Source organism: Chrysemys picta, chromosome 10, assembly GCF_011386835.1.
Source record: "Chrysemys picta bellii isolate R12L10 chromosome 10, ASM1138683v2, whole genome shotgun sequence".
In the NCBI taxonomy this organism is placed as follows: domain Eukaryota; kingdom Metazoa; phylum Chordata; order Testudines; family Emydidae; genus Chrysemys; species Chrysemys picta.
The window spans coordinates 80,628,530-80,654,288 of NC_088800.1; the positions used below are offsets into that span (position 1 = coordinate 80,628,530).

Here is a 25,759-nt window from a genome sequence, read left to right on the forward strand (position 1 = left end):
GAGAATTACGAGAGTCGAGGGCGTGGGAGGAGATTGGGAAAGAAGTGTAGGCTGGGGGTGTGGCGGTGCAGAGTTCTGGAAGTGAGGGTGCACGTTTCGTACCTGCTGTGGAAGGAGAGTGAGCACTGCAGCAACAGGACCTAAGAAGCCAGGAGACATGTTCGGAAGGAGAGGTGGTCTTGGTGCCAGAGCTTTGAAGGGGCTGCAGGAAGGGGCTGCAGGAATCCAGGTATGGCCCAGGCTTCTGCTGAGGGGAGGGATGGGTTGTGAAGGAAGGAGCGCTGGGATTTGGTCAAAGCTTGGCTGGGGTGGGGGGGGGGAGAAAGTCTAGCACTTCGGTCGAGGTTTCCAAAGCGCTTTCCAGAGCTGGGTACATGCCCCACTTCATGAATAGGGAAAGTGACGCGCAGAGGAGAAATGATTTAGGAAAGGTCTCATCCTGGGGCGAGGGTGTCGTCTTATTGGCACGGCACTAGTGCCCCACTGTGCCAGGTGCTGTACAAACAAATGCAGAAGAAAACGATGTCCTTTTCCCTACTGCTGCAGTGCACTGCCTCTGTAAGGGGCGGTGGTCCTTGTAAGCTGGAGTCACAGGTAAAATCATCATCTGTGACTAGGAAAGTGGGGAGGAAATTCAGGAGCTGTCTCGGATGATTAATTTAAGGCTGCACCTCAGTAGGAGAGTTCGGGAAGGCAGCGGGATGCTGCAGAGGAATTAAATTCAGCCCTAAATTTTTTTTAATTTAACGTTGTATTTTGTTTTATTTAAAAACAAAAAAAACAAAAAAAAAACCCCAACCTCTTAAAGGGACCGTCACCTTATTTTTAGACAATCATGAGATCTTGTTTTCCCTGTTGTTACAAGCAACGCCTGATATTTAACGTGCTACTGAAGGAGATTGGAGAAGAGATTTTTATCTTTTTCAGTTCATAAGCAATTAAGAGGCGTCTTCGTTTTGTCTCCAGTTTGCAAACTTTATGGACTTCATGCCTTTGGCAGCTGTAGGTGCACAGGCAATTTTTCCTGTCGTTTGTTTGGATTTTTCCAGAGGGGAATTTTTTTTTTTTTAAGTGTTGCAAAACCACAGAAACTGACAGGAATGGCCCATGGGAGTGTTAGGTCTGAAACAGTTTAGTCTAGATTTCACGTTGATGTCACTTGAAAAGGGTTTGAACTGATTCTTATATATATTTTGGGCCTAAGCTCCCCTCTGAAGGCCAGGAACTGTTAGTGCACGTCAGCAGGGTCCCCCCGGACAGTTAGTACGCGCCAGCAGGCTAGTGCGGGGTAGATTTACATCCCATCTTGCTGTGAAGTAAATATTTGTGTAAACAAGATCACGTTTTCTGTATGGTGACAGTGCCCTGGCACGTTGCTCGCCATGGTTCTGATGTCCACCATCTTCGTGTCCAGTAAGTAACTCGTGGTCTGGGAGTAGCATATTCAGCTGGTAGGAGAGAAAGTGGCAGAAGGAGGATTTGGGGAGAATGTGTTTTGCAGCCTGACCATTTTGGCCATTCACTAGTGGGTGACTCGCCTTGTATGCTGGGGTTGCCTATGATATAAGAGGCCTGGACTTTGATCCGGGAGGACCTTTCCAGTCCTATGGTCCTAAAGGCAGTGAAACAAGGACTTCCCTTTGGCAGCGTTTAGTTCCACCATTAAAGAAGAAAATTCTGGGAGGGGAGCTGAGATTTTCTTCTGCTGATTTCTGTGATGATGCAGGTAGTTTTTCCAGTTATTCTTTCTCCTCCTTTTGCTGTTATCAGCTAAATGAGCAGCTTCCCGGTGTGAAATGACTAGGAGTGGCCTAGTCTGTGCCAGGTTGCTGGATGCTGGAACTGACTGTGGAGAAGAGCGAGTTTGGGAACACTGTTCAGTATAGGACCCGGCCACACTGGTAAAGCTGCTGATGTTCTCTTCAGTAGAGCTGAAGAGATGGGCTTCCTTGACGAGTGTCTTGCATAAGAACTATGTCAGGAGAGGGACTTTATGTAGATTTCCTCTTTGTCCCGTTGATTAGCCGACTCAGGACCAAGGAGTGTGAATCGCAAAGCTGTTTCTGCCCTGGGCCTCCAGACAGCTGGGTTGAGGACGCAAAACTTTAACGGACGTGTCCAGTGTTCCTGACGTCCTGAGGACACGCTGGGTCCCACCCAGAATTCTCTAGTAACCATGGACTTGCCATATTGGAGGGAGTGGGTCTGTCTCCTTAAGACTCCAGCTGACTGGTTCTCTTCTGTTCCTTCGTAGGCAAAGCCCATCTATGGCGGTTGGCTGCTACTGGCACCAGAAGGGACGGACTTTGACAACCCTGTGCACCGTTCCCGGGTAAGGAAAGCAAAATCTTTCTCCTTCTACTCTAGCTGTTGTGGCAGATGAAGCATGGGAGGGGGTGGAGGAGGGCGCATGGACTGGAAGTGCAGGGAGGCGTTCTGGGAGGTTTGTTGCTCCTTCATCGTCCCAAGCTCATCTCTCCCACATGTTCAGCAGTAATCCAGTCCCACTGCACGTGCCCCGGTTTGCTATGAGACGCGTTGGCTGATGCTTGGCGTCCCAGGAAATCAGGCAGAAGGGCAGCACCCCCTGTGCATGCTGTAGGTGGTAATGGAATAGTCTCCTGTAGGTGGGAGAGATCCAGCAGCGAATGGGTTAAGAGATACCTTTCCAATGGGAAGGTAAAGGCAGTTCTGCTGGTGGCCAGCAGAATGTGTGTAGCGGATGCTGGCTTTCCGTCCTCCTAGCTGCAGAGTTGTACCGAGAGCTCTAGGTACGGTCCTGAGATTGCTTCTCTAGGTAGGCGGTTGCCTTAGTTGCCAGTACGATGCTAGGGTCTTGTGCCTGAGAAGGGAAGTGCTGGGAGTGGGATGGTGTCCAAGGCCGTGTTTGTAACCTGAGCCATAATGATAAATTATTACTGAGTTGGGCTCAAGCCACAGAATCTGGATCCCAAGTTTGAAACCTCCCCCTGCAGCTTTGAGGGAGTTGGAGGGTTGCTAAGGACCCATCTCTAATGATCACGTATCCCTTATTCAGCGCTGTAAATCGTACAGGGCAGCGCAGTGCCAAGCAAGTAACTGGCAGCGAGGGGCTTACAGTCTACAGGCAAATGGCATAGATGTGGTGGCAAATGGCAGTGCAGAGCCCTTCGATCGCCTAGGCTGCCTGCAAACACGTAGGGTCTTGGCAGGTGTTTGATGGAGTAGGTGGCTCATGCCTGTGTCTGCCTCACCGGCCTGGAGCAGTCTAGTGATGCCATTCAGAGGGTGGCAGGGGCAGGCTAATTGGGGTTGGTTAGGCACCCCACACGATGGTAAGAAAGAACCATCTTTGTGTTAACGAGACACAGCCCAAGTGAGATTCTCCAGCTCCTAGCTGTGTGAAGGCTGGGCATCTGGGGCGGGGACAGCCCCATGCCTCATCCCTGCTGGAGCGCAGGAGGTGTGAGTCTATAATTCTCCCCGGGAGGGTGAGGCTGCCTGAGATCTGCATGCTGAGAATAAGGGTGGGGTGGGGGAATCTTCCAGTTTCTATGGAGCTTCTCTGGGCGCTAGGCACACTGGATTTTCCCCTCATGCTGCAGGCATAGGACATGCTTGAATAAATGCAGGGGAGGGGGCTGAAAGTCAGGTAGGCTGGGATAATGCACCCTCGACAGAGCGGAGGCTGGTGGTGGGTTTCGGGGGGGAAGAGGAGCTCTGCTGGGGGGAGAGAATTTGCACCAGGCTCTTGCTTCTCAGCCCAGTGACGGGATGTTCCAGCCGCTGCACTCCCCCTCTCTCTGTACGTCCGCCTGGCACCAGCACGTGCTCCTCTAATCTATGCCACCTCGCCTTGGAGCAAATCCTTCTGAGCCACTTCCTGTGTTATCTGAGATGCAGCTGACATAACGCAGGATCTGGCTGCAAATAACCCAGCACTTCTTTGGATGCCCATGTAAGGAAGTCAGACAGTAAATCAGCTTTAGAAAACTCAGACTGGTGTGAGCGAGGGCCTCCCGCGGAGCCCTGGCAGGGTCACCCGAGGGGGAACATGCTTTCTAGAGCTGCCGCTATCCACCCCCCACCCATTAATGATACAGTGCCATCCCTGACCATGCCGAATGGTAACGCATGCCAAGGTGTGCTGGGCGGTGTTTGCATGGGCAAACGGCTCCCATGGCCTGGTGCGTATGCCACACAGAGTGCATCTGTTATAACATGGCCAGGTTTGGGCAGGCTGCTGCTCGAGCAGGGTTGGTTTCAGGGGAACCCGGCTCCAGGTGGCCAGCTAGATTGCCTTTGAAAACCAGGGTGGTGCTAGAGTCGTCCAAGTGCTCGGCCGGAGTACAGCGTTCCCTGGCATGCACGCTTCCCACGGGGCCACCTTCCACTCCCTGGGAACCCCGTGCCGGTTGTGGTTCTGCAGCCCACCCACCACCGCGCTGGGTCCCTTCTGCTGCTGATTCGTATACAGCCGGCAGCAGAGCATTCTGGGGGTGATGTGGACGCTGGCTTGTGTCATGTGGCTGAGCTCTCCTTTTGCGGAAGGATCCAGCTCCTTTCTCGCCATGGCCAGACCTAGGAGAGGAAGCTGACTCGATCCACCGCAGCGCTCTGGCCAGCGTGAGAGGGAAAGGAGCTCTGTTTACCAACCGCGGTGTCTTCTCTTCCAGAAATGGCAGCGCCGGTTCTTCATCCTCTACGAACATGGCCTGCTGCGCTACGCCCTGGACGAGATGGTAAGTGGCGCCTCCTGGAGGTGGACATTCCCCTGCTCCCTGTGTATTTCCCTGGTGTGCTGGCTGCCTTCTCGGTGCTGCTATGGGCCTAGCCGCTGAGATGGAGGGCTGGAGACGGGCCACAGCCTGCCCTGGGGCGGCTGTGCGAAGCCCGTGGCGGCTGGCGCATTGAGGACTGCGATCGCCGGGAGCAGCGTTGGATGCGGTTGGCATGAGGCCGGGCTTTGCCAGAACATTGCGGAGCTTGGCAAGCAGCCCTGTGCCACGCAGCCCGGGGGCCTGAGGAGCAGAGTGGCTGTGCTGGGCTTCGGTGGGGGTCTCTAGCGGCCTGTTCCCCGGGGCTCTGTGCTGGGAGACCCTGTCCCAGTGTGGATGGGGCTGGCCTTGGCGGAAACGGGGCAGGGCCTGAAGCGCCGAGTCTAGCTTGGTCAGGGTGCGTCACAGGCAGTGTCTGGGCTGGCCCTAGAGAAGCCATTGCTACCGACCCACAGGTCCCTTACTGGGTAGGAGTAGGGGCTGGCTCAAATGGGAGCTCTGTGTGTGGAGGGAAAGCGTGGGAGGAGGCGGGGTGTGTACCTCAGGCTCTCAAGAGGCAGTGGGAAATGGATGGTGTGCCCAGCCCCTGCCATGATCCCAAGTGCCTGCTCTCCGGCTGGAGGGAGGGGAATGGGAGCGCCCCAGGAGGCCTGGACTGAGGCAGTGTGGCCCTGTTCCAGGGATCCTTCCTGTTCCTAGAGTCTCTTGGTTTCCTTGCTGGGTGTTTTTGGTTGTTGGAGGATTGTGGCTGCGTAGGCTCAGACCCTTCTGTAATAGTGCCCAGAAAAAGTAGGTCAGCTGGGATGTTTGCCTGCTTCTCTCTCCTTCTCGGGGACCTGGATTCCTGTGATCTGGGCGGCAGGGCTCTGTTCTATGCGAAAACCCTCTCCCCTCTCTCCTGTGCGAGCGGAGCTGCGGATCTGGGTCGTTTGGCCAGCTCCAGCGTGATTGGCTGGGGCTGCGGCTTTTATCCTCCAGAGTTCAACAAGCCCGTGGGTTGTATGTCTCCCTGTGCTGGGCTTAGCGCTTTCCTGTTCCAAGGGGGAGGTGTGCTGGGGTGTGTTTGCGCATGTGATGGGCTGCGCAAAGACATGCATGTTGGGGCGGTGTGTGCAAGTACATGCATGTCGTGGGGCAGGGGCCGGATCTGGGGGAGTGTGTGAGAGGCTCAGTCACACTGTAGGTGTCTGGGGCGGAGGGCACCTTTTAGCTTCCCAGCTCTCCCCTGCCCCGGGGCAGAGTGGGCTGGGTGACGTGCTGTTACACAATGGCTGGTACCCAGAGGGAGCCAGAGGTGGTGGATCCATGCTCTGAGCCTGACTGTGCCCCACTTACTGCAAACTGGGCTCTCTCCTGAGCCTGAATTGCTGTTCAGTGGCAGCTTCCAGCCGGTGCAATAGCTCACAACCCTGCCTTTCTGGGGAACGGTCCTTGCATTCCACACTCCCTGCAGACACTTCACCTCCACCCCATGGGGCGCTTCCCTGCCAACCCCCCTCATTCCATGTAGGGACATCCTGGGGGCAATTATTTGCAAGAATTTGGGCCTGCATGTGAAAACTAAGGACACAATTTCCAAAGTGTGTGTGTCTCTCTCTCTTTCTTTTCTCTTCTGGGGGTTGATCCAAGTCCCCTAAATAATTTACACTGCTCAGGCAGGAGCAGTAGAGCCTTACAATACACTTGTAGTATCTCAGCAACCTGGCTCCTCGCTGTGGTAATATGTCAGGGGGGATACAAAAGGAAGGCTGTGCTCTGCTGGCTTATAGAGAAGAGACCCAAATCCTAGGAAGACCCAGGGCCAAGGAGGGAGGAGTAGTGGGATGCTGGGAAACTCTCTGCTTGCTTAGTGGCTCCGCTGGCCTATTCAGAAGGCCTTTAAAAGCTGTATCAAAGCCGGTTTATTTTCATAGGCCCTGTATAGTTGTGATCCCAGTGGTCAATGGGCCGGCGATGCTGGGTCGCAGCATGACCCAGTGGCTATGGCACAAGGTGTATAGTCTCTCAATTTCTTGGTGTTGCTGGTGTCTCGAGAGCTTGTGTAGGGCTGAGGGTGGCACGTGCTGGTTTCCTGGGAGCAAGATGCAGCTCCACGCTCTCTGGGATGCGTAGGACAAGTCCACGTAACCGAGGCTTTGTCGTTATTCGGGCTTCAGCCCCCAGTGTTAGCTGTGCTGGTGCAAACACTGTTTACACGGTAACTTGCACAAGTGCAGCCTACTCCAATTTGTACCAGTGCATGTCCTGGTTTACACGGTGCAGCGCATGTTCGCTCTGTTGCAGCTAGCTTAAGTCCCGAGTAGCTGAGGCCTGAACGAGGCTCCTGAGCTGTGTGGAAGGGACTAGCCACTCTAGCCTCCCCCGTGAGGTTTAACATGCTTGGCCTGAGATGACTGGGGTTCCCATCACATTGCTCTGTTAGTGGCTGTAGCCAAAGAGGAACCTGCTTAGTCATGGGAGTTGGTTGCAACCTCAGGCTGCACAAGCAGCCCTCTTTGCCAAGAGCGTGGGAAACTGAGGCACAGAGGGGTGGCGTGACCAGCTCAGAGGTCACCCAGCCAGTCAGGAACAGAACTGCTGACTCCCAGCTCTGTGCCCTGTCCTGGCCCACGCTGCCAGGAGGATGTTAGGCCTGAACTCCTCCATTCAGGTGCCGAAGGGAATTGGGTGTGCAATTGCTGGCTGGAAGTGCAAATGGCCCAGGACGCTCTGTGCTGCAGGGGAACGGTGCTTGATAAAATATGAAGGGCAAAGAGGTCAAACCACAATTCCCCAGGCACCTCCTGGGCTGGCAGGGCTTAAAGGGAAAAGACGGAAAAACAAACAACTAGAAAGCGAGGGAAATGCATGTGAATGTGTGTAATAAAAGTCTGGGTCTATGCGTAAGCTGGATCCCTCTGCGCAGACCCAAGACCGCTTCCCACATGTAAGTGTCTTTATTCCTCCAGGCTCTCAGCTGCCACGCAGTGGGGAGAAGGGGAGCCCTACGGTGGGGGGGTCCTTGATGGGAGACCTTGACTCTGGGTGAAGAGCGTGTCTTGCCCCACATCTGGGGTGTGATGTTCCAAACCCGCTGAGGTCAGCAGATGGAGGCAGTCGTCTCTCTTCCCCCTTGCCCAGGCTGGTTCAAAGCCCACCTTCCTGCTTGCTCTGACACGTTCTGCAAAAATACCCCCCAGCCTTTCCCGAAGAGTAATCCCTCTGCACCCTGGCTGGCATTCAGACCGATTTAAAGGTATCGCTGCTCCAATGCAAGAGTCTGTGGGTGGCTGCCCGGTGATTGCCAGCCCGCCTGGTCTGAGTGTGACCGCTGGACACAGCTATGGGACAACTGCTGCTCTGCTGGGATCTCCTGCCCTGGGTGAACAAACGTGGGCAGACCTCTTGGCCTGCTGCACAGCGCCCCCTCCAGTTAATTGGAGTCCCTGCATGCACTGGCCAGGTGGGAGTTCCGGGGAGTGAGAAGGTGGTTTGGGGCTTGACTCGCAGCCTGGCTGGTGGTTATTTTGCAGGGATTGCAGAGCAGAGGGACGTTCTGTCTCAGGACAAAGCCATGGCCAAGAGGAGACAAAGGGGTTATTTATCTGGTACGTCAAGGACTAAAGGCAGGGAGGAGATGTGGAAGAGGAGGATGTTCTTTCTCCCTGTGCAGAGTATGGGAAAACCTCATGCCGAGTATCCTCTGCTTGACCCTGGGGGAGTTGTTTGCAGAACGACCAGTCCCTGAACCTTTGGGATCCAATGCCAGATCTGTTAGCGCATGGACTCCGAGGAACAAGGGGACCTTGCCTCCCCTCCCCTCCCTTCTCACTCCAGTCGCACCAGCGCCAAAGTGAGCGTGTTCTGAGCTGGCCCGTCCTGGAAGCTACGGGGGTTCATGTAACCCTGGAGCCCTTGTTCCAGAGGCGGATTTATCCTCGGTGGAGCAGAGCTGGGTTATCTAGGAGTCAGAATGTGCCGAGCTGCTCTTGGTCTGGTTTTGTCTTTCTTGCGGGCTGGGAGGCGTGCTTACAGTGGGCTCAGATCATTCCGGCAAGGATTTTCTGTGGGTCGCTCTGGGTAATTCCCGTGCATCGCAGTGGAAGTTCCCATGGAGTCCCCTGCCCTGTGTAACTCCTTCTTGCAGGATATTGCCAGAAAAGGCCCTTTGCTTGGTTGTTAGGACAGTAGCTTTATAGGGGGTGCACCGAACCCCCTGGGGTCAGACACATGGGACTGTGCCTGAAGCATTATTCCTTGGAGACCTCTGGCTAAGCCACAGGCCGGAGCTTCCAGCTCCTTGCACTCAAGAGAGACAGATTGCACACGGGTTCCTTATTTTATTCCTTGCTGCTTTTGACAGTCACTTGTTTGGCTGGGTCTCGTATGCTGGGCTGTTTCCCCTTCCTTTATACCATAAGGCCACCAGCTCACACCTATCAGTAAAAACCGTGGCGAGGAAAATAATCTCTCCTGGCCTATGCAAGCTCTCTTGGTGTTTGAGCCAGGATCCCAGGCTCACCTGGGTGGATTCTGTCTTCCAAGGAACAAGGAAAATCTGATGTGAGCTGAAGAGCGACTCTGCAAATGGGAAATGAAGTACCAGGGCTTAAGGCCCCGATTCAGCAAAGTACATAAGCAGGTGCTTTACTGTAAGTGCTCTGCTGAATCAGGACCTGAACTGGTACGTCTAACGTACCTCTGGCTTTACTGATGCTCTGTGAGGGTTGGCTGGAGTTGCGGGGGAGGGCAAAGGGGAGAAGGCAAACAGAGAGTGGGGTCCCCAAGGAGTGCGGGTCTATCGGCTTGCGGAGGTTCTTTGGTAAGTTTAGTGTAGTCTTGGGTGATTCCCAGACTACATCACCAGCTGGGTCCTGGAGTTCCTCTGCCCGGGGAGCTGCGAACGTCGCTTGGATTTTGGATCCCAGCCCCCCACCCGTGTGCAGTGAGACTGGCACGAGTGTGAGGAGGGGGCAGAATGAGCTTCCTTCATTAGTCAGGAGGGTTTTTTCTTCCTTGTTCCCCAAGGCTCGGCCAAGGCCCATCTTCTCCCTGGCTGCAGGGGAGAGGAAGGAGGAACCTTGGTCGGCAACCGTGGTTAGAGCTTCCAAGCTTCTGTCTCCAGCAGCCGGGCTTGGAACGGGCCCAAGCGGGAAACAAGGGCAACACAGAGGTGCTGTCTTTCATCTAGCAGAACTTGGCACAGCTCAGGGGAGCATAGGGGTTGGAAGCAGGGCCAGAATCTTAAAGGATCAGGAGTTGCTTATAAAAAACACAAACAAACAAACAAACAAAAAAACAAACAAACCAAGCCCACCAAAAGATGAGGTCCCTGCTCACCACCCCCCTCAAACAGAGTAAATGATCGAAGCTGCATCGAGGTTTCCAGATGTAGCTTGTTTATAGCAGGATTGCAGTTGTGCTGAGCCAGACCTGCTTGTTGCAGGGCTGAGGCAGGGAGGATGGGGGGAGGGGTTGTTCTCTTTAGGTGCTTGAGAAAGCAGAGGTTGTGCTGCTCTTAGTCTCGAGGCAGATGCTCCAGGGGCAGTTGAGACTCCTGTTCTCCGCCTGGCGCCATCCCCCCCATTGCAGAAGTCGTTTAGATTCATTGATTTAGATTCATACATGGCCTGTGCAGATCCCCTCCTCTGAAGCCTTTCCACGGGCCGAGTGCATGTGTGTGGGGGGGGGTTGGGTCCTTCCAACACCCCTCGTTTCCCCTTCCTCCCCACAAAGTGCACCCTGTAGTTAACACACCGGTGACCTGTGTACACAGGACTGGTCTGCAGCACCTCAGGCTGTTGGCTGGGGTGATACCCTGGCGACGGTTTGCATCATCTTGGCTGCAGGCGCCCCTGTGCATGGAGGTGGGCTAGCGTTATCAGACCTGCTCCCACTTGCTGTTAAGCAGGACCCTTTGACTAGCCCCAGGCACCGGATTCCCTGGATTATGGAGGGATCTAGTGTGAGCCTGGGAACCCAGAGGTGCTAGCCCAGCCATGGGAGCGACCTGCTTTGGGAGGAAGCTGGTGCAATGTGGCCTCCAACCTCGCCATTAAAGTATTCAGCAAATTAAGGAGCTGCCGGCTAGTGAGCCGGTAACTGAGTCCAGATGAGGCTCCCAGAGGAAGGGAAAAGAACCCGAAAAGTGGGCGGCTCATTGGCAAAGGGAAGCAGATGCTTGTGGGTGATGCTGTGGCATTGCTGCCCTGGATTGTGACGTGTTCTGAGGTGCTTTCTCTCCTCTGCGGTGGCGACCTGGGACGGGGCTCTGTGGAGGGGGTCAGCTTTGCACACAGGCTCTGTAGAGAGAAAGATGGCCCTCCCTGTGCCTCCACCTGGCCCCCTCCTTTGTCTGTGAGGCCAGTGCTGCTGTTTGTTTGTATTCCCACAGCCCCTGGGAGCCCTAATCGTGGCCCTGGGCCCTGTTACGCTAGGCGCTGTACAAACCCTGAACAAAAAGATGGTCTCTGCCCCTAAGGGGCTTACAATCGAAGTATGAGATAAGAGACAACAGATGGATACAGACAGGCGCAAGGAAACAACGAGACTGTTGGTTAGTGCGATAGTCTCTCCTCTCAGCACACCAGCTGCCTCGCCATTGTCAAGTTTTTGTAGGCCTCCTGGCAAAGGGGAGTTTTCAGGAGGGATTTGTACGTGGATAATGGAGGTAGCTTGCTCATGCCACTATGTGTCTGACACCGCCAGGCCCTCCGCGAAGGGCCTAATCTGCCCCACTTTGCCCCTTCTATGTTTTTATTGTCCCTTGGGGGCTTCCTTAGCTGGACTGGCAGTGAGGGGCTCCCAAGGAACGCAGCAGCTGTGGTATGAGTGGAGCCCACTAGCAGCTGGACTGAGACCTCCCAAGCAGTTGCAGGAATGTATTGAGTTGTGCTAACTTGAACCTGCTAGACATTAATTTTGTGGCTTTGGCAATTTCTGCTCTTATTAGAAGTGTGGTGGGGCGTGTGTGTGTGTGTGTGTGTGTGGCTGGCAGTGCGAGAGAAGCTGTTACTTACAGAAGGTGATGGCTGACCTAACGCTTGGTTTGGGGGAAAGAAGTCTGGATGGCTTTGTTTTGGATCACTTGCTTTTTGTTCTTAGGGAGCTGGGTTATTTATCCAACCTCTTGACAGAGGAGCTTTTTGCAAAGTACATGTCCTAGTGACCTTCCTGCAGCAAAGGGCACATCTGTTTCGGAGCTAGGGTCAGCACTTCGTGAGACATCAGCCTGTATTCGGAATGGGATGCGGGGCTGTGGCTGACTATGATCTTTGTGTTGGGGGATGGCGGTGCGAAGGGTATGGGGGGTGGAGAGCAGGTAATGTACATGCCAGGATGTCCGCTATGGTTCTCCCACAGTTCTCATGATTCATTGGACTGGGCTGCTTGTTGAAAATGGTGGTGGTTCAACTGGCAACTACCTTAGGAATCTTCTCTTTTTAATCCACTGTGTAGAGACCGAAATACCATATGACTGCTGTCTGCAGGACAGGGTGTGTGTGTTGGGATGGGAAAGCACTGCTTTTAGAAATGGCGTTGTCTCGAGAGTACGCTCTTTGGCGCTGAAGCTCTGACAACTGGTCTAGCTAGGAGGCAAAACAAGTGCAAATTCTCTGCCTTGCAGCAGCAGCTGAATGTGGACAAGTTGTAATTGGAGTTGACTGAAGAGAAGAATGTCTGATCCTCCTGGGGGTGGCTGGCTGGCCCCCAATTCTTTCTCTTGTGAGCTCCCAACAGGGAATGGCGTTGCAGTGGGACAGTGTGTGCTTGGCCTCTGCTCTCCTGCAGAACTGGGTTCTGAGCTGGAATCACAAAACGAAAATTGAGCCTTAGTGGCCGTCTGGCCTCCTCATAACACTCACCACTGATTGCAGCATTGGTCGGCAGTGTCTGCTCAGGACGAGAATAGCACAGGGCTTACAGGTCAGGGTTGAAAGGGCATTGACTTGGTTGCATGAGGGAAGCCTGACCTTGCTGAGTCCCACTTTGGCTGGTACTGTTGCCTGTTCTTCACATCCATCCTGGGCACAACCAAAAATGAAGGCATGGCTGTTCCCTTGTTTAATGAGTGGGATTGGAGATGGGGTGACCTGGGCTAGTGTAAGTTGGTTCTGTCCCAGAAACATAGTCGTGCTCCGTTTTGCATTGGTTTTGTAACACAGTCCGGTGACCACCCAGTGGCTGATCTGTGGCCATCAAAATCCTTCCTTCTGGTGACCCAGGTGCCCAGAAACAAAAGGTGTGTTTTGAGACTAGACCAGTTTGGTGCTTCACCTTTATCAAAGGGAGAATATAACTGTCTGGGTTGTAGCAAGGCTTATAGATTCCAAGGCTAGAAGAGACGATTGTGATCATCTAGTCTGACCTCCGGCATAACGCAGGTCATGGAACTTCCTCAAAATAATTTCTAGAGCAGATCTTCCAGGAAAATATCCCACTTTGATTTGAAAATTGTCAGTGATGGAGACTCCACCACGATGCTTGGTAAATGGTTGTTCACTCATGTGACGTGTCAACCATTTCACTGCAAGGGTCTAAAACTCCCATGGCTGCTGGCTCCGAGTGACTCGAGGAACTTCTCTGATGAACGACTGCTCTCTCTGGAAGATCTGTTGGTCTGACAGATATAACGCACGCTCCATAAGGCCCCTTCTGAGATCCGGACGTGTTTCGTTTTATAGGATGAGTTTTATAGTGGATTTCAATAGAGCAAGAAGCCAGCGTGCTGGCTGATGTAGGGTGGGATGGCAAGGGGAGACCCGAGATTGTGTGTTATCTGGATGATTCATCGCAAATGCTCTCTCTGGCCCAGTGGACTGTCCTGTTACCAGCTGTAGCTTAGTTAGTCGGGGAAGACTTTGGAACACAGCTAAGCAATTCTGGAATCAATCCCTTGAAGCATCTCTAGCCATGTGTCATACAAACTAGAGTAACCTTCTACTTGGGATGGCTGTATGGAATCGGAATGTTTTGGGTGCTCCGATTCCTCTGACTCATTCCCTGGCCTCCCTGCTCCAATTCAGTTACCTATTTTTTTTTTTAAGTGCTCTCCTGAATATTGACCAAGTATAAATTGCAACTTGTTCCTCTCGAAGTCCAGTGAGTTCAGCTGGGAAGTACGTCGAAGGAGCTGATTCGCTGTGGGATTGGAGTGGCTTTGTGGGTTTGCACGCAGGCACGGCATGTGGATTTTAAAAATTCTGCCTGTCTCTCTGGTGGTTCAAGGCCGTTCTGTCGCTGCACTAAAAGGCCAACAGTTATGTAATGGTTTAATGGTTTCATTGTTGGTGATGGGGCCACAACACGTCTTTTGAAGCATCCTCCATCTGACCCTGGGGCTGCTGGATCTCTTGTGGCCCTGTCTCAGAATGGGCTCTTTTTTTTTTTTTTTTTTTTTGAAAGCCTAATTCTGGATGGCGTGATCTACAGGTTACAAAGAGAATGCACATGCAGATTCATGGCTGCAGGCTTTAAATAAAATCTGCATCACCACTTGATGTGGAGTGTGCCACCAGCTTTGACCCAGCGCACCAACCAATTCATCTCCCAGGCTTTAGCGCGGTGAACTTGAGAGGCTGCCATCATGTAATAACAGTGCCAGCGTGCCAGCTGTAACCGCAGGGTAGGACTGCTCGCTGCACTGAGGTTTAAAGGGAAGAGGCTGCACACAGAAGGACGCTCTTGCCTCTGGGATCGGTGTTGGTGGCACTTCTCTCTTTGTGAGGCCCAAGTAATAGTCCTCAGGACTTGCCTTGAAGACTACCTTCCAAATGCAGGCCTGGGCCTGGGAGGAAATGGCACCCTGCCTCCCCCGCCCCAGGCCCGGCCCTACTGTTTGTTCCAAGCACTTCTCCTGGGCCAGACTCCAGCTATGCTCTGGTTAGCTCCTGCTTGGGACTTCTTGCTGCATGGCTGTCCACATAGGCCATGCGTAGGCCGCTCTGATGACCCGTCCTGGAGCAGCCCTGAGACAGCAGCTCCAGCCTGTGGTTTGCAAACTGGCTAACAAGTCCCGTGTGGATTGTCCGGGCCAGAAATGGCGTTGCTGGTGCAGGGAGGACACCGATGGGGTTGAGTGACGTGTGGGAGGATATCTGGCTGCTGCTGTGGAACCGCTTTGCGGCCCGTTTGGGAAACAAGCCTTTGTGAGGAAGCCAAAATGTTCCGAGCGGGAGACGTTCGTAGCTGGGCCTGGCTGCCACTGTCAGCGGAGAGGCCAAGGATGGCATATGCCTGTCTGGGCGCGTAGGGCGAATTCCTCCCGCCCCGATGAGGAATCCGTGCAAGGCAGGATAAAGGAGAGCAAGCAAGGTGTGGTGTTGGGAAAGGCGCACCACCGTGCTGCGGGCAAATAGCTGGTGCTGGTCTCCAGGGCTGTCGGCCCGGCCCTGCTCCAGCACCAAATACACGTGATGTTGTAGAGCCCTGGAACGATGCTCTGTTGCAATCTCTCTATTTTTGGGGTGCCAAGTGACTGGTGTAGATCTAACGCTTTTGTCAGGCGACTGCTGGTGCAGCGGGGAGGCGGAGAGCATATGCCCCGCTGTGCTCTCACTGCCTTGCCATGGAGCAACTCCTGCAGGCTACCTTGGTCAGGAAGGCGCTGGCTGGCTGTGTCTGTGAATGCCGTTGTTAGATTAACAGCTCTGAAGACTGTTGCCCACAGAACGGAGTGTGGCACATGCCTCCCCCACTGCCCTGTCCTGGATGAATGAGAGCGCAGCTTGGTCTCCATGTCCCAGTCAATCCTGGGACAGTATGTGCTCACTCTTCATGAGGATGACTTTCTATTGATCTTTTGGGGACACAGACATCTGTCCCGGGGGACCTGGGCTGAGACCACTGCACTTACTGCACAGGGGTCTGTGGCTTTTCGTTTAAAGCCGAATGTGGCTCTTGCAAATCACTCCAGCCATGTTGAGTGATCAGTACAAATAAAGCTTGTGCAGGTTGTGGGAAATAAAACTCAGACAGTCCCCTCCCCTTTTATCTCAAACGAAATATATTCGGGGAGCTTGCCAGCATGGTGCTCCCAACTCTGTAGCCCTGGGTATACAGAGCTTGTTCAGACATGCAGAAATTCCTTGGTTGAAAACTTGGGCATATGCAGAGGTTGTGCTGACTTAACCACCCACCCCCACGCTGCCTTCTCTTCTTCCCCCCCCCCCTTTCTGCAGTGGGAGGGGGGGGTTGTCCTTGAACAATTGCTCATAGTCGTGTTCCCATGCTAAAGCAACCACAGTGATTATCCTTCCGTGTTAGCTTGCTCATGCCATTTATAAGCCTACACGCTGGGCCAGATGATGTAAAGGATGGAAACCACTAAAGATTAATCACTGAGGGGGGAATGGAAGGGGGAAGATGGATGACTTATTGCTTGCGAATCAGGCCTCTTGGAATGACGGGGGAGATTCTGCAGGGGAAAGGAACTTCTGCAGCATCAGAAGTCTGTGTGGGTGAATCTCTCTCCCCGATCCCTTAGACTGGCACTAGCATCTGGCCAAGTGGCAGCAGTTGATCATTTCTTCTGCTTTCCTTCCTAGATTAATGGTTCACTAGCACCCGTGTTCACCCCGACTCCCAAACGTTCTTATGCAGGGCTTGTGTTTGTAGGACCACAGTCCAGCAAAAATGGCTATAGATCAGTTCCTTGCAAACGGAGGCCTGGCTTTTGAGTGGCACGTGTGAAGGCAGTTGTCTTTCTAGGGGCCTGGTAAGACTGCAGCTGGAATATATACGGTTTGGGGCACCATCAGCTAGAGGGGCTGCAAATGTGATTAATAATCTGCAAGGATTGATTGACAGGGAAACTCCGGGGTGGCGGGGTTTGGTTAAGTGACCATTAAGTGTGGAGCAGATAACTGGCTCCAAGTACATGTAAGGTCTAAATAGCAGGGGAAGGAGAAGAATTGTTCAGAGTGGTCCATGACGGTGTAATTAGGAATAATGGGATGCAATTGAGCAAAGGGAAATTTAGGCTGGATATCGAATTCCCCTAAGAGAAAAGTCTGCTAGGCTGTGACTAGCCGCCCAAGAAGAGTGCCAGAGGTCCCGTTGCTTACGACATGTAAAACTAGCGAGGGCAGAGCGTGGGCCTAGAGCAGTGGTTCCCAAACTTTAACAGGCCGCGAATTCCTTTCACTAAATTGTGAAATCTCATGAACCCCCTCCTAAAAATGAATGTTTCCAGGGATTTAAGTTTAAATTTCCTCAGTGTGATGGATGCACTTGCTTTGCTCTGCATAGCTCTTGGAAGTCCGGAACCACTGGAGAAAGATAAAGTCTGAGGTCTGGTTTAGGCATCAAGTCTGTTTCTGTATTTGGTTTTCAGATGTGCATACGAGGAAAACGCTTTCTCGCCTAAGTATGTTGTTGAAAATGGTAACAAAACTGCAGCAGCTTTTTCTGCCAGAAGGGGGTACTCGTTTCTTAAACTCAGCCAAAAGTTGATCAGAGTGCCGGGGTTCGGGCTGCCGGCTCCCCCGCTGACGGGGGCAGGGCTCGGACTGCCAGCCCAAACTGCCCGGCCCCGCTCTCCCTGGGGCTCAGGCTGCCAGCCCTGTGCGGACAGCTGGGGTTCAGGCTGCTGGCTCCCCCGCTGACGGGGGCAGGGCTCGGGCTGCCAGCCTAAACTCCCCTGCCTTGCTCTCCTTGGGGCTCAGGCTGTCTGTCCTGCAACCGGATCCCACCTGCTGCCTCCAATGCCCGGGGTCCTCTGGCCGCCATTAGTGAAATTTTTCTGGCAAACCCTCTGTAACGTTCTGTGAACCCCAGTTTGGGAACCACTGGCCTAGAGAACAGACTGTATGGTATATTCCTGCCCTGTCTGGGAGAAGACAGATGAGATGATCTGAGAAGGCAGAAAAAGGGACCAACCCCAATCCTTTTTGCAAAGGCTGTCCCAGATGCAGTACTATAAGCTGTTTCCTATAGGTTTTTCGACTCTCTCTCTCTCTCTCTCTCTCTCTCTCTCTCTCATACTGTGGACTGGCCTCAGGTACGGTGACTTGCCCAAAGTCTTACTGGAATCTGACACCTGTCCAGTGCTGTGTAAACACTAAACTTCCTTGTGAAATCCTCTGCACGCCCCAGATTAAACCCCACTGCCATCTGCAGTGCATAGAGCACTCCTGGGGGCAGTGGGTTTAGGAGCCGCGTGTACGATCCTGTGGATGAGGTGCTGGGTTCGCCAGGCCATCAGTGGAAATTGCACCGGAGAAGGCTAGAAAACAGTGCCAAGAAGATGGACCATGCCAGGGCTACATAAGTAACGAGTGCAGCAACATGGTAAATAGTTACACCAGCTCTGTGTGGTTGCTGCCTATAATTAGGTGTCTAGAGCTCTTTATAAATAGCTCTCTGCTGAATGGGAATATCATTGTAATCCCTACTGGCTTGCAAAGAGAGGAGACATGTGGTGCATGGTTCATTCCTCTTCCTCCTTCACCTGCACGGAGATGGTGGCTAATTTCCTTACCCCTCTCTGAGAAGGTGTCTGATCTGGCTGTTAAAGCAGGAGACGGGGAGGTGGGGCTTCTGGGTCCTGACTCTTAGTGACTTGCTACATCTTCTTGGGCAAATTGTAACCTCAGTGCAGTAGCTGACTCCTCGGTCTGGTAGAAATAACAATCCCCTTTTTTCACAAGGGGGTTGGAGTTTATAAAACACTGTGTGTGTGTGTGTGTGTAGTGGCTTGCAAAGGTGTATCCTCAGTTTTTTATTCAGCCCTCTGAAGTGATGGTGACACTATCACGCTAATTGTGGTTGTAGGGGGCAGGTGACATGTTTCCCTGGGGTTTCCTCCTGCCATATAAGTGTGCTTTTTGTGTAGCTGCCTGGGAAGCTGCTGTAGGAGAGGATTTGATTGGCACCTTTGTCAAGTTGAGTCACCATTGTTTTGGTGGTGGATGCATCCTCCAGGAGCAACGGGGGATGGGGGATGCCCTAAACTGTAAGCAGGTGTCTGATACCCACTCTTGGAAGGCTCTGGTGTGAATAGCCCGTTAAGGAATGAACTGTCCATGTTTGGAATTGTCCATGCTGATGTAGATGGAGCAGGAGAGTGGACCATGCTGCTCTGGGGTGGAATGGAACTAACATCTGGGTGTGAATCTAATGTGGCCTGTTTGTCTCCTGTGCAATATAATTTTCTAGTTGTCCTTTAACACTTTGGCAGGGGAGGCAGTGGCCTAGTGCACCGAGCATGAGCAGGGAGTTGGGGGACCTTGGTTGTGTTCGTAGCTGTCTCCATTACTTGCTGTGTGACATCACATCACCACTCCTCCTGAAAATGGATGTGTGTGTGTGTGTGAAAGTAACACCTTCATTTGGAGACTTCCAAGATCTTAACAGAATGGGATGTTATACCCATTTTACAGAAGGGTTCAGGAGATTGGAGTCAGACACCCAGTAACACTCAGCTGCCTCTTTGGAGCATTGTGTGGGTTAGTGATGTGCTCTGTAGATCAACCTAGCTATCGACATGCCAGGGAGGACAATTTTGAGCATGCTAACAATTGTAGCCTCTCTTGCTTCCTTTGGCAGTGAGTTTCCCATGTTATGAGTCCGCTGCACCAACAGAACAGGCTCTGCATGGTCCGTCCTTAGCTTTGGTTTTTGTCCTCTTGGTTTCCAAATCTTCCAACTTGGTAGATGCTTCTAGGGAATGTTTCACTTTCTTGCTATGCCGTTTATCTTGAGGGCTGCTTCTAGAGCATGGTCATGTTTCAAGCCAACTGTGCCCCTACTGAAGTCTCATGCAGGAAAGACTCCCACAGGAGTCCCATCTCTAGCCATTCATGCCCATTGAATGTGTATCCCACACTTAAAGCACAGTAGCTCAGCTTGTAAATCAGGCTGTTTTCAATACTGCTAATATAAGTACAATCAAACCAACCTCTCTACCCATGTTTGCCGATGACCTGAAAGTGGGAGGGCAGGTTGGATACTGGGTTGGAAGAGCCCAGAGGGGAAAAACCAGGCCAGTTCAGCATCTGGCAGCAGTTAGGAAAGTAAATGGATCACTGAGATGGATGTATAAATAGAAGAACAGAGGCCAGCTTGGAAGAGGGAGCTCTGGCAATGATCAAAGGGCTAGCGGGGTCACATCTGAAGTCCAGCACACTGTTTGGGGCATCATGTCACCGGAAAGAATACTGAAGAATTGGAGAAGATAAAGAGGTTAACAATGACGCTCAAGGGTTAAATACACCCCGAGAGAGACTGTAACCTATAGAGATAAATAATTAATGAAAAAATAACCCTTTTTATTTAGAAGAGCAGAGCAGATTTAAAAATGTCACTGTAAGCCGAGCTGCACTGTTAATTCTCATTATCATTCCTGTATGCATCATGGTGCCTCGTCCACATTTTTTCTTTTAAGAACTCAAGAATTTGAGTTTGAGTTTTTAGATCAAAGCAATTTACTTCAGTCCTGGCACAGAAAGGAAACTCTTTGGAGGGGATTAAAAACGAACCGTAAAGGTTTTAGCCTGTCCATCCTTATTTTTTCCAGACATTTCACCATCTAAACATTTCCAAGCGCCCTCCTCCCAGTCTTTTGAGGAAATACAAAGCTTGAAAGCTTTGTCCAAAAATTGCTCCGCTGAGTTTCCCTTGTAAGTTGCTTTTGCCACTGCAGCTTGGTTTCCCTGCTGCCTATAGTTGCCAGATCTCAATACTTTCAGTTTCTGTTTAGCATAAAAGCTTTTGGCTTGACTCAAAGCATGTTTCACATTTAAAACAACCTGAAACAAAAGGGCTTGACTGTAGTGGCTGTGAGAAAGGGTCAGATCTTTGTACGGTAATTCACTGGGCCCTCCAGGATCCCTACAACATGGGGGGGCTTTTATCCACTGCCTTCTTGTTTCATGGCTTGCGTCAGATAGACTCGTTTTCTGGACTCCTAGGCTTCTCCAGTTTAATTCCACCCTGTCCAAAGAACGGAGAAAATATTCTCTCGCTGTGTGCAGAGGAGGCTGCTACTGTCCAGTGGTGATTTGTCACTTCAACAAACTCTGCCTGTATTGAGCTGACTCTACAACTTCCAGCCAACCAGCCTCCATTCAAATACAGAGTAATGCACAATAACTTGAACTATTCCAATACGTTACTGGGTTCTACGTTAATAGTATCCGCTCAGGAAAAAAAATCCTGGTCATCATTATGGAGAGCTCATTGAAGACCTTTGCTCAAGGGATGGTTCTTAAATCCTGCCTCAGCGTGGCAGGGATGGTCTAGATGACCTGTTGAGGTCCCTTTCCGCCCAACGCTTTTGATTCTATGTGCAGCAGCACTCAAAATGATCAGATACGTAAGGAATGAGATGGAAAATATTATGCTATTGTACAAATCCATGTTAAAGCCTCACATGGAATAATACGACGTGCTGGCTGTTGTAGTCACCTCATCTCCAATAATATAGCAGAAATTGACAGGTGCTGAGAATGATTAGGGGTAGTAAGAGGGGACATAAAAATATAAAAATGAAGAGAAAAAGCAAATGGGGAGGATCTGTTCTCCTTGTCTCCTAACACAAGGACAAAGGGATGTTCAATGGTATTAAAAGGTGACGCATTCAAAACAGGCAGAAGGAAATATTTTTCATACAGTGCTTAGGTAGCCTCTGGAACTCACTGCCACAAGATGTAATTGAAGCCAAGAGTTTAGCAGGAAAAGATTAGCCATTAATATGGCTAATGAGCATATCCAGAGTGGTTGATGGTAAATATTTTTTAAAAACACCTTTGGAAGGTTATAAGCCTTCATGCTTCAGAGTGGAAGCCGATCTTTAACTATTGGGAGTTAACAGGAGACTACCCTGGAGTAGGTATCCGATAACTGCTGATTGCAGGGTTCCTGGCACTTTCCTCTAAAGCATCTGGTGCTGACCACTGTTGGAGACAGATGCTGGAATAAATGGATCACTAACCTCCTCCATTTCTGGTGATTCCTTTACCAATCAGTGGGTAAAACTTCAGCAGCAAACAGCTATTTCAGGAAGATAGAGCTCTAGCCCTGAAACCCAACATGACTGGATTTACTAGATGCCCATGATACTCCGTCTATATCATGAGATTTAATTCTAGGCCCTGAGTTTTCTGTAGTCCCTTAAAGATCCCTTGGAATGTAGTAAGTGTAGGAGAATTTGGCCAAAACATTAAGATTAATTCATTCTCGACAGTTATATTTTTACTTTCTCAAATTTTCCATTTCTGGCTTCAGTTGGAGAAGTTACTCTTCACTTCCCTGCCTAACAAAAGAATTGTATAGCATTTGAAGAACTATCAGGTATTTTACAAGTTAATCTATAGGAGGAGATTTCAGTGGTTTAACAGAAGATTACAGGAAAACTCCGGAATTGGGAGAAAGCAGTTTATCTACCCACCTCCTAATTAATGGGATGATTTGGCCCAGTCTTACTTCCTGAAAACAATTCAGCCTTTTGTTGTCTTCTGTAGGGCAAGTTTCAAAGCAGAGACTACTGTTAGTGGTGAGAGGAATAGCAACAGGTTAAAATAGCCCTGTTCTTATTTCCTCTTCTCTTTTTCTTAGTAGGGAAAGTGTGTGAGCTACAGTGGATATATTTTGTTTCCATCACAAGCCTCTTCAGGGGGACTGAATATTGATTTTGATTGGAAAAGTGGGTCTTTGATGCACTGAATAAAGTCTTAGGGATTTTGAAAACCTGAACTTTCTAATCAGACTCCATGGACATCAGGATAATTAAGCAGCCATTTGTTTAAAAAATTGTATATATTCTTTAAGTGGAAGAAATGAAACCACTTATAAGGCATTTATTGCCAGTGGAGATTTCAGAGCTGGTGATAGTTGCTCAGGTAATTGGTGTGTGTGCAGCTATCCTCGGGTAGCTCTTGGGGCAAAGACTGTTGTTTACTATCAGTCTGTACAGCACTGAACACAACAGGGCACAGGCCCGGTTTTCCTCTAGGCACTATTGCAATGTAAGTGGATGAAAGGCAGAATAAAACAAATGAGAAAACTCTGCTCTACTCCCATGCCCTCCAGCCTCTACAACCAGACACAACTGACAAGGGGTCAAACTGGTTTCCATGAGAGAACCTGAAGTCTCCATTCCCCACCCCCAGCTGAGGAAGCAGGATAGTGAAGATACTAGAGTAGGCTAATGCTCCACTAGCAGATATCACTCGGGCAGGGCCCAGCTGTTGGTTGGTGTCCATATCCATCTAATAGATATGAACAATAAGTGACCATAAAAAAAAAAAAGGGGATCATTAGCCTGATCATGACCGAACTAGTCATCGAATCTCCCTTCTTTCCATGCCTTACGCTCACTCCCATGGTAGCTAGAGCAGCAAACAACCCTTAATGGTAGAACAAGGGTGTTGCCCCCAGGCCATAGCCGAGGAGAGGCTGTTTTACTGGAGTACGCTTAAGGAGGGAGAAGCAACAAAATGAATACAACAGGCACCATTCATTGCTTGTCCATTCATCAGCGATCTGCTCGCCGTATGAAACTGTGGGGAAACCCAGCGCTGGAGTGACTTAACCCAGCCCCGATGCTCTCCCATCCATGCTGCAGAAAAGTTGTCGAAATAACTTTGAAAACCTCAAGGTCAGACCCTTGGGTGAAGGGCCAGATGCGTGAGTGGGGAAATTGAGATTCTAAGAGGGCATTTGGGAACTTCCCCTCTCCATCGCCCCCTACTGCTCCCAGCAAGCTAAGCTCGTCTTGCAGAAACTGCCTTCTTCATTGCCTTCCAGCTCTGCTGAACCTCCGGCTACCTCTGATTTGGAGGCTTGTAGCTGTTTATAGCCTCTGCTTCCCATTTGAAAATGGAAGCGTATAAGAAACCATTATTCCCTTGGCTGGCATGGTCCTGTCTCCTTTAGCATTTTGGGCACTGGGGATTTGTAAGCCCATGATAGATATCTTTGGCTGGGATAATGGAAATTGCTGTGGCAAAATGCAGTGGTCTTCAGCGATTATTCCTGAGGACACTTAGTGCCAAATTTTTTTAAAATTCTGCGCACAATATTTTAAAATTCTGCAAGTTTTATTTGTCAATAAATGAATGTGGAGGCTCCAGCATGGCAGTGGGAAGCACAGGCCACTGGCTGCACAAAGGTGGGAGATCACCCTGCAGCGCCCTCCCCCCACCCAGGACACAGACTCAGCGCTGAGGCTACACCCGACCCTGACACAGCACAAGGCTTGGGCCTGCCATAGAAACACTCTGGGGCCCTGCCCCTCTGCGCTAGGTGCAGCAGGTGTGGGGCAGGCAGGCTTAACCAGGCTGGATCCAAGTATGAAGGGGCTCAGTGTGGAGGGATCCAGGTGTGGGGTGAGAGGGTTCTGTGTGGGACAATCTGGGTGCAGGCAGCTCAGTGAGGGGTCTAGGTGTGGGGGGATCTAGATGCACAGAGGCTCATTGGGGAGGTTCCAGGTGCAGGGGCAATGGGACTCTGCAGGGGCTTCCAGGGGAAGGTGGTTGAGGCTCAGTGGAGGGGTCTGGGTGCCAGGGTCTCAGCGGGAGTGGCGGTGTCTGGGTGCTGGGGCAGTGGGGCTTGATGGGGTGGGGATCTGGGTGCAGCTAGTTGGGGCTCAGTGGCATGGGGGTCTGGATGTGGGGGCTCATTGTTGGGGGTTTGAGTGCAGGGAGCTCGGTGGGGGGTGGTCTGGGTGCAGGGGTGGAGGTCTGGAGGCAGAGGGTCTGGGTTCAGGGGGGCTCCAGATGCAGGGGTTGAGGTTCAGTGGGGTCAGTTTGGGTATGGAGTGATGGGGGTTTTCTGGGTGTATTGGGTGAGGCTTCGCGAGGATGTCTGAGTATGGGAGGTCTGGCTGCAGGGTGGCTGGGCAGATGGGGGGAGCAGCTCCCCGTATAGTGACCCCTGCCCCTGCAGCTGAGGGGGCATGAAGCAGGGGAGGATGCTGAGCTTCCTGCAGGTGGGGGAGGCTTCTGGGGGTGGGTCTGACACCTGTCAAGGGAAGAGGAAGTCCCGTCCTCTCCCGCCTCCAGCCCAGCCGGAACTAGCAGCTCATCCCAGTTCCAGGTAGGAACCACTGACGGGAATGTTCCCAGCCCCGGGGTGATTTACCTTTCCGCCAGCTGCTCCGGCTGCCTGAAGTGATGTACCTGCGCTGCTAGGGAGGGGTGCGTGACCACTCTTGCAGCTCCCCTGTCAGCAAGTCATTTTTCTGCAGGGAAGCAAAGAAATCTGTGGGGGACATGAATTCTACGCATGTGCAGTGGTGCAGAATTTCCCCAGGAGTAAGTGATGGAGCCAACACGAGGAGGAGGAGGAGGGAGTGGGCTAATTGGGAGGCAAACTTTATTTAAATTTAAAAGTGCCTTTCAGAGGCCATGTTTGCTCATCATTGACACTTAATGTACATGAATTCGATACATGTGACTATCTTTTGGGACGAGAAGAAAGGGAGAAGGGGGAGCATGCGTGTGTGTGTGTGTGTGGGAATATCGACTAGACAAACCGCTGACTATCAGGGGTAGCGGATAGATTGCAGCTGGCTCCTCTCAAAGCCCCATTTGTGGTGCTTACAACTGCTCGTTTGACACAGCTATTTTTAATTTCCCTAGCGGACTGTTCACAAGCCCTTCGCATCTCCCTTTCCTGTCACCCCTATGCTGCTCCTCCCCCCAGCCACACATTTTCCAACATCCTCTCCATTTCCCCTGGGTCTAGAAGGGGGGCAGCCCCTTTAGTGTTTTGGGAGGTTCTGGGAGTATGTGTAGGCCTTGACCACTCTGGGCCTGTGTGTGTACAGAGCTGGGAAAATGGAGAGATAAATAAATACTCAATTAGGCAGGCATCCAAGATTCGGGGAGGGAGGAGGACACGAGAGAGGGGATGTCCAAATTTTGGAATGCCTGAGAAAACTGCAGGAGCCTAAGGCAAGCTCTGAGGTTGTGGGCTTCCCACAGACTCTAAGGCCTACACTGAGCGGGGAGGGGCAGAGGCCTGGGAGCTGAACTACATTCCCACATTAAATGTTAATAATGTGAAGCTAAAACTCTGAC

At 51.6% G+C, this 25,759-nt stretch overlaps 1 protein-coding gene across 9 annotated transcripts in view; it reads left to right on the forward strand.

The window, feature by feature from the left end:
* MPRIP (myosin phosphatase Rho interacting protein) overlaps positions 1–25,759 on the forward strand; it is a 170,626-nt gene that overhangs the window by 20,237 nt on the left and 124,630 nt on the right. For 8 of the 9 annotated variants that reach the window (XM_008164738.4, XM_008164735.4, XM_042853101.2 and 5 more), the window contains exons 2-3: positions 2,255–2,332; positions 4,656–4,721. In XM_008164738.4, coding sequence (XP_008162960.2) covers positions 2,255–2,332; positions 4,656–4,721 — 144 coding nt within the window. Of the gene's footprint in view, positions 1–84; positions 230–2,254; positions 2,333–4,655; positions 4,722–25,759 lie in introns of those variants that run through there. The other variant, XM_065560178.1, reaches the window with a different exon arrangement.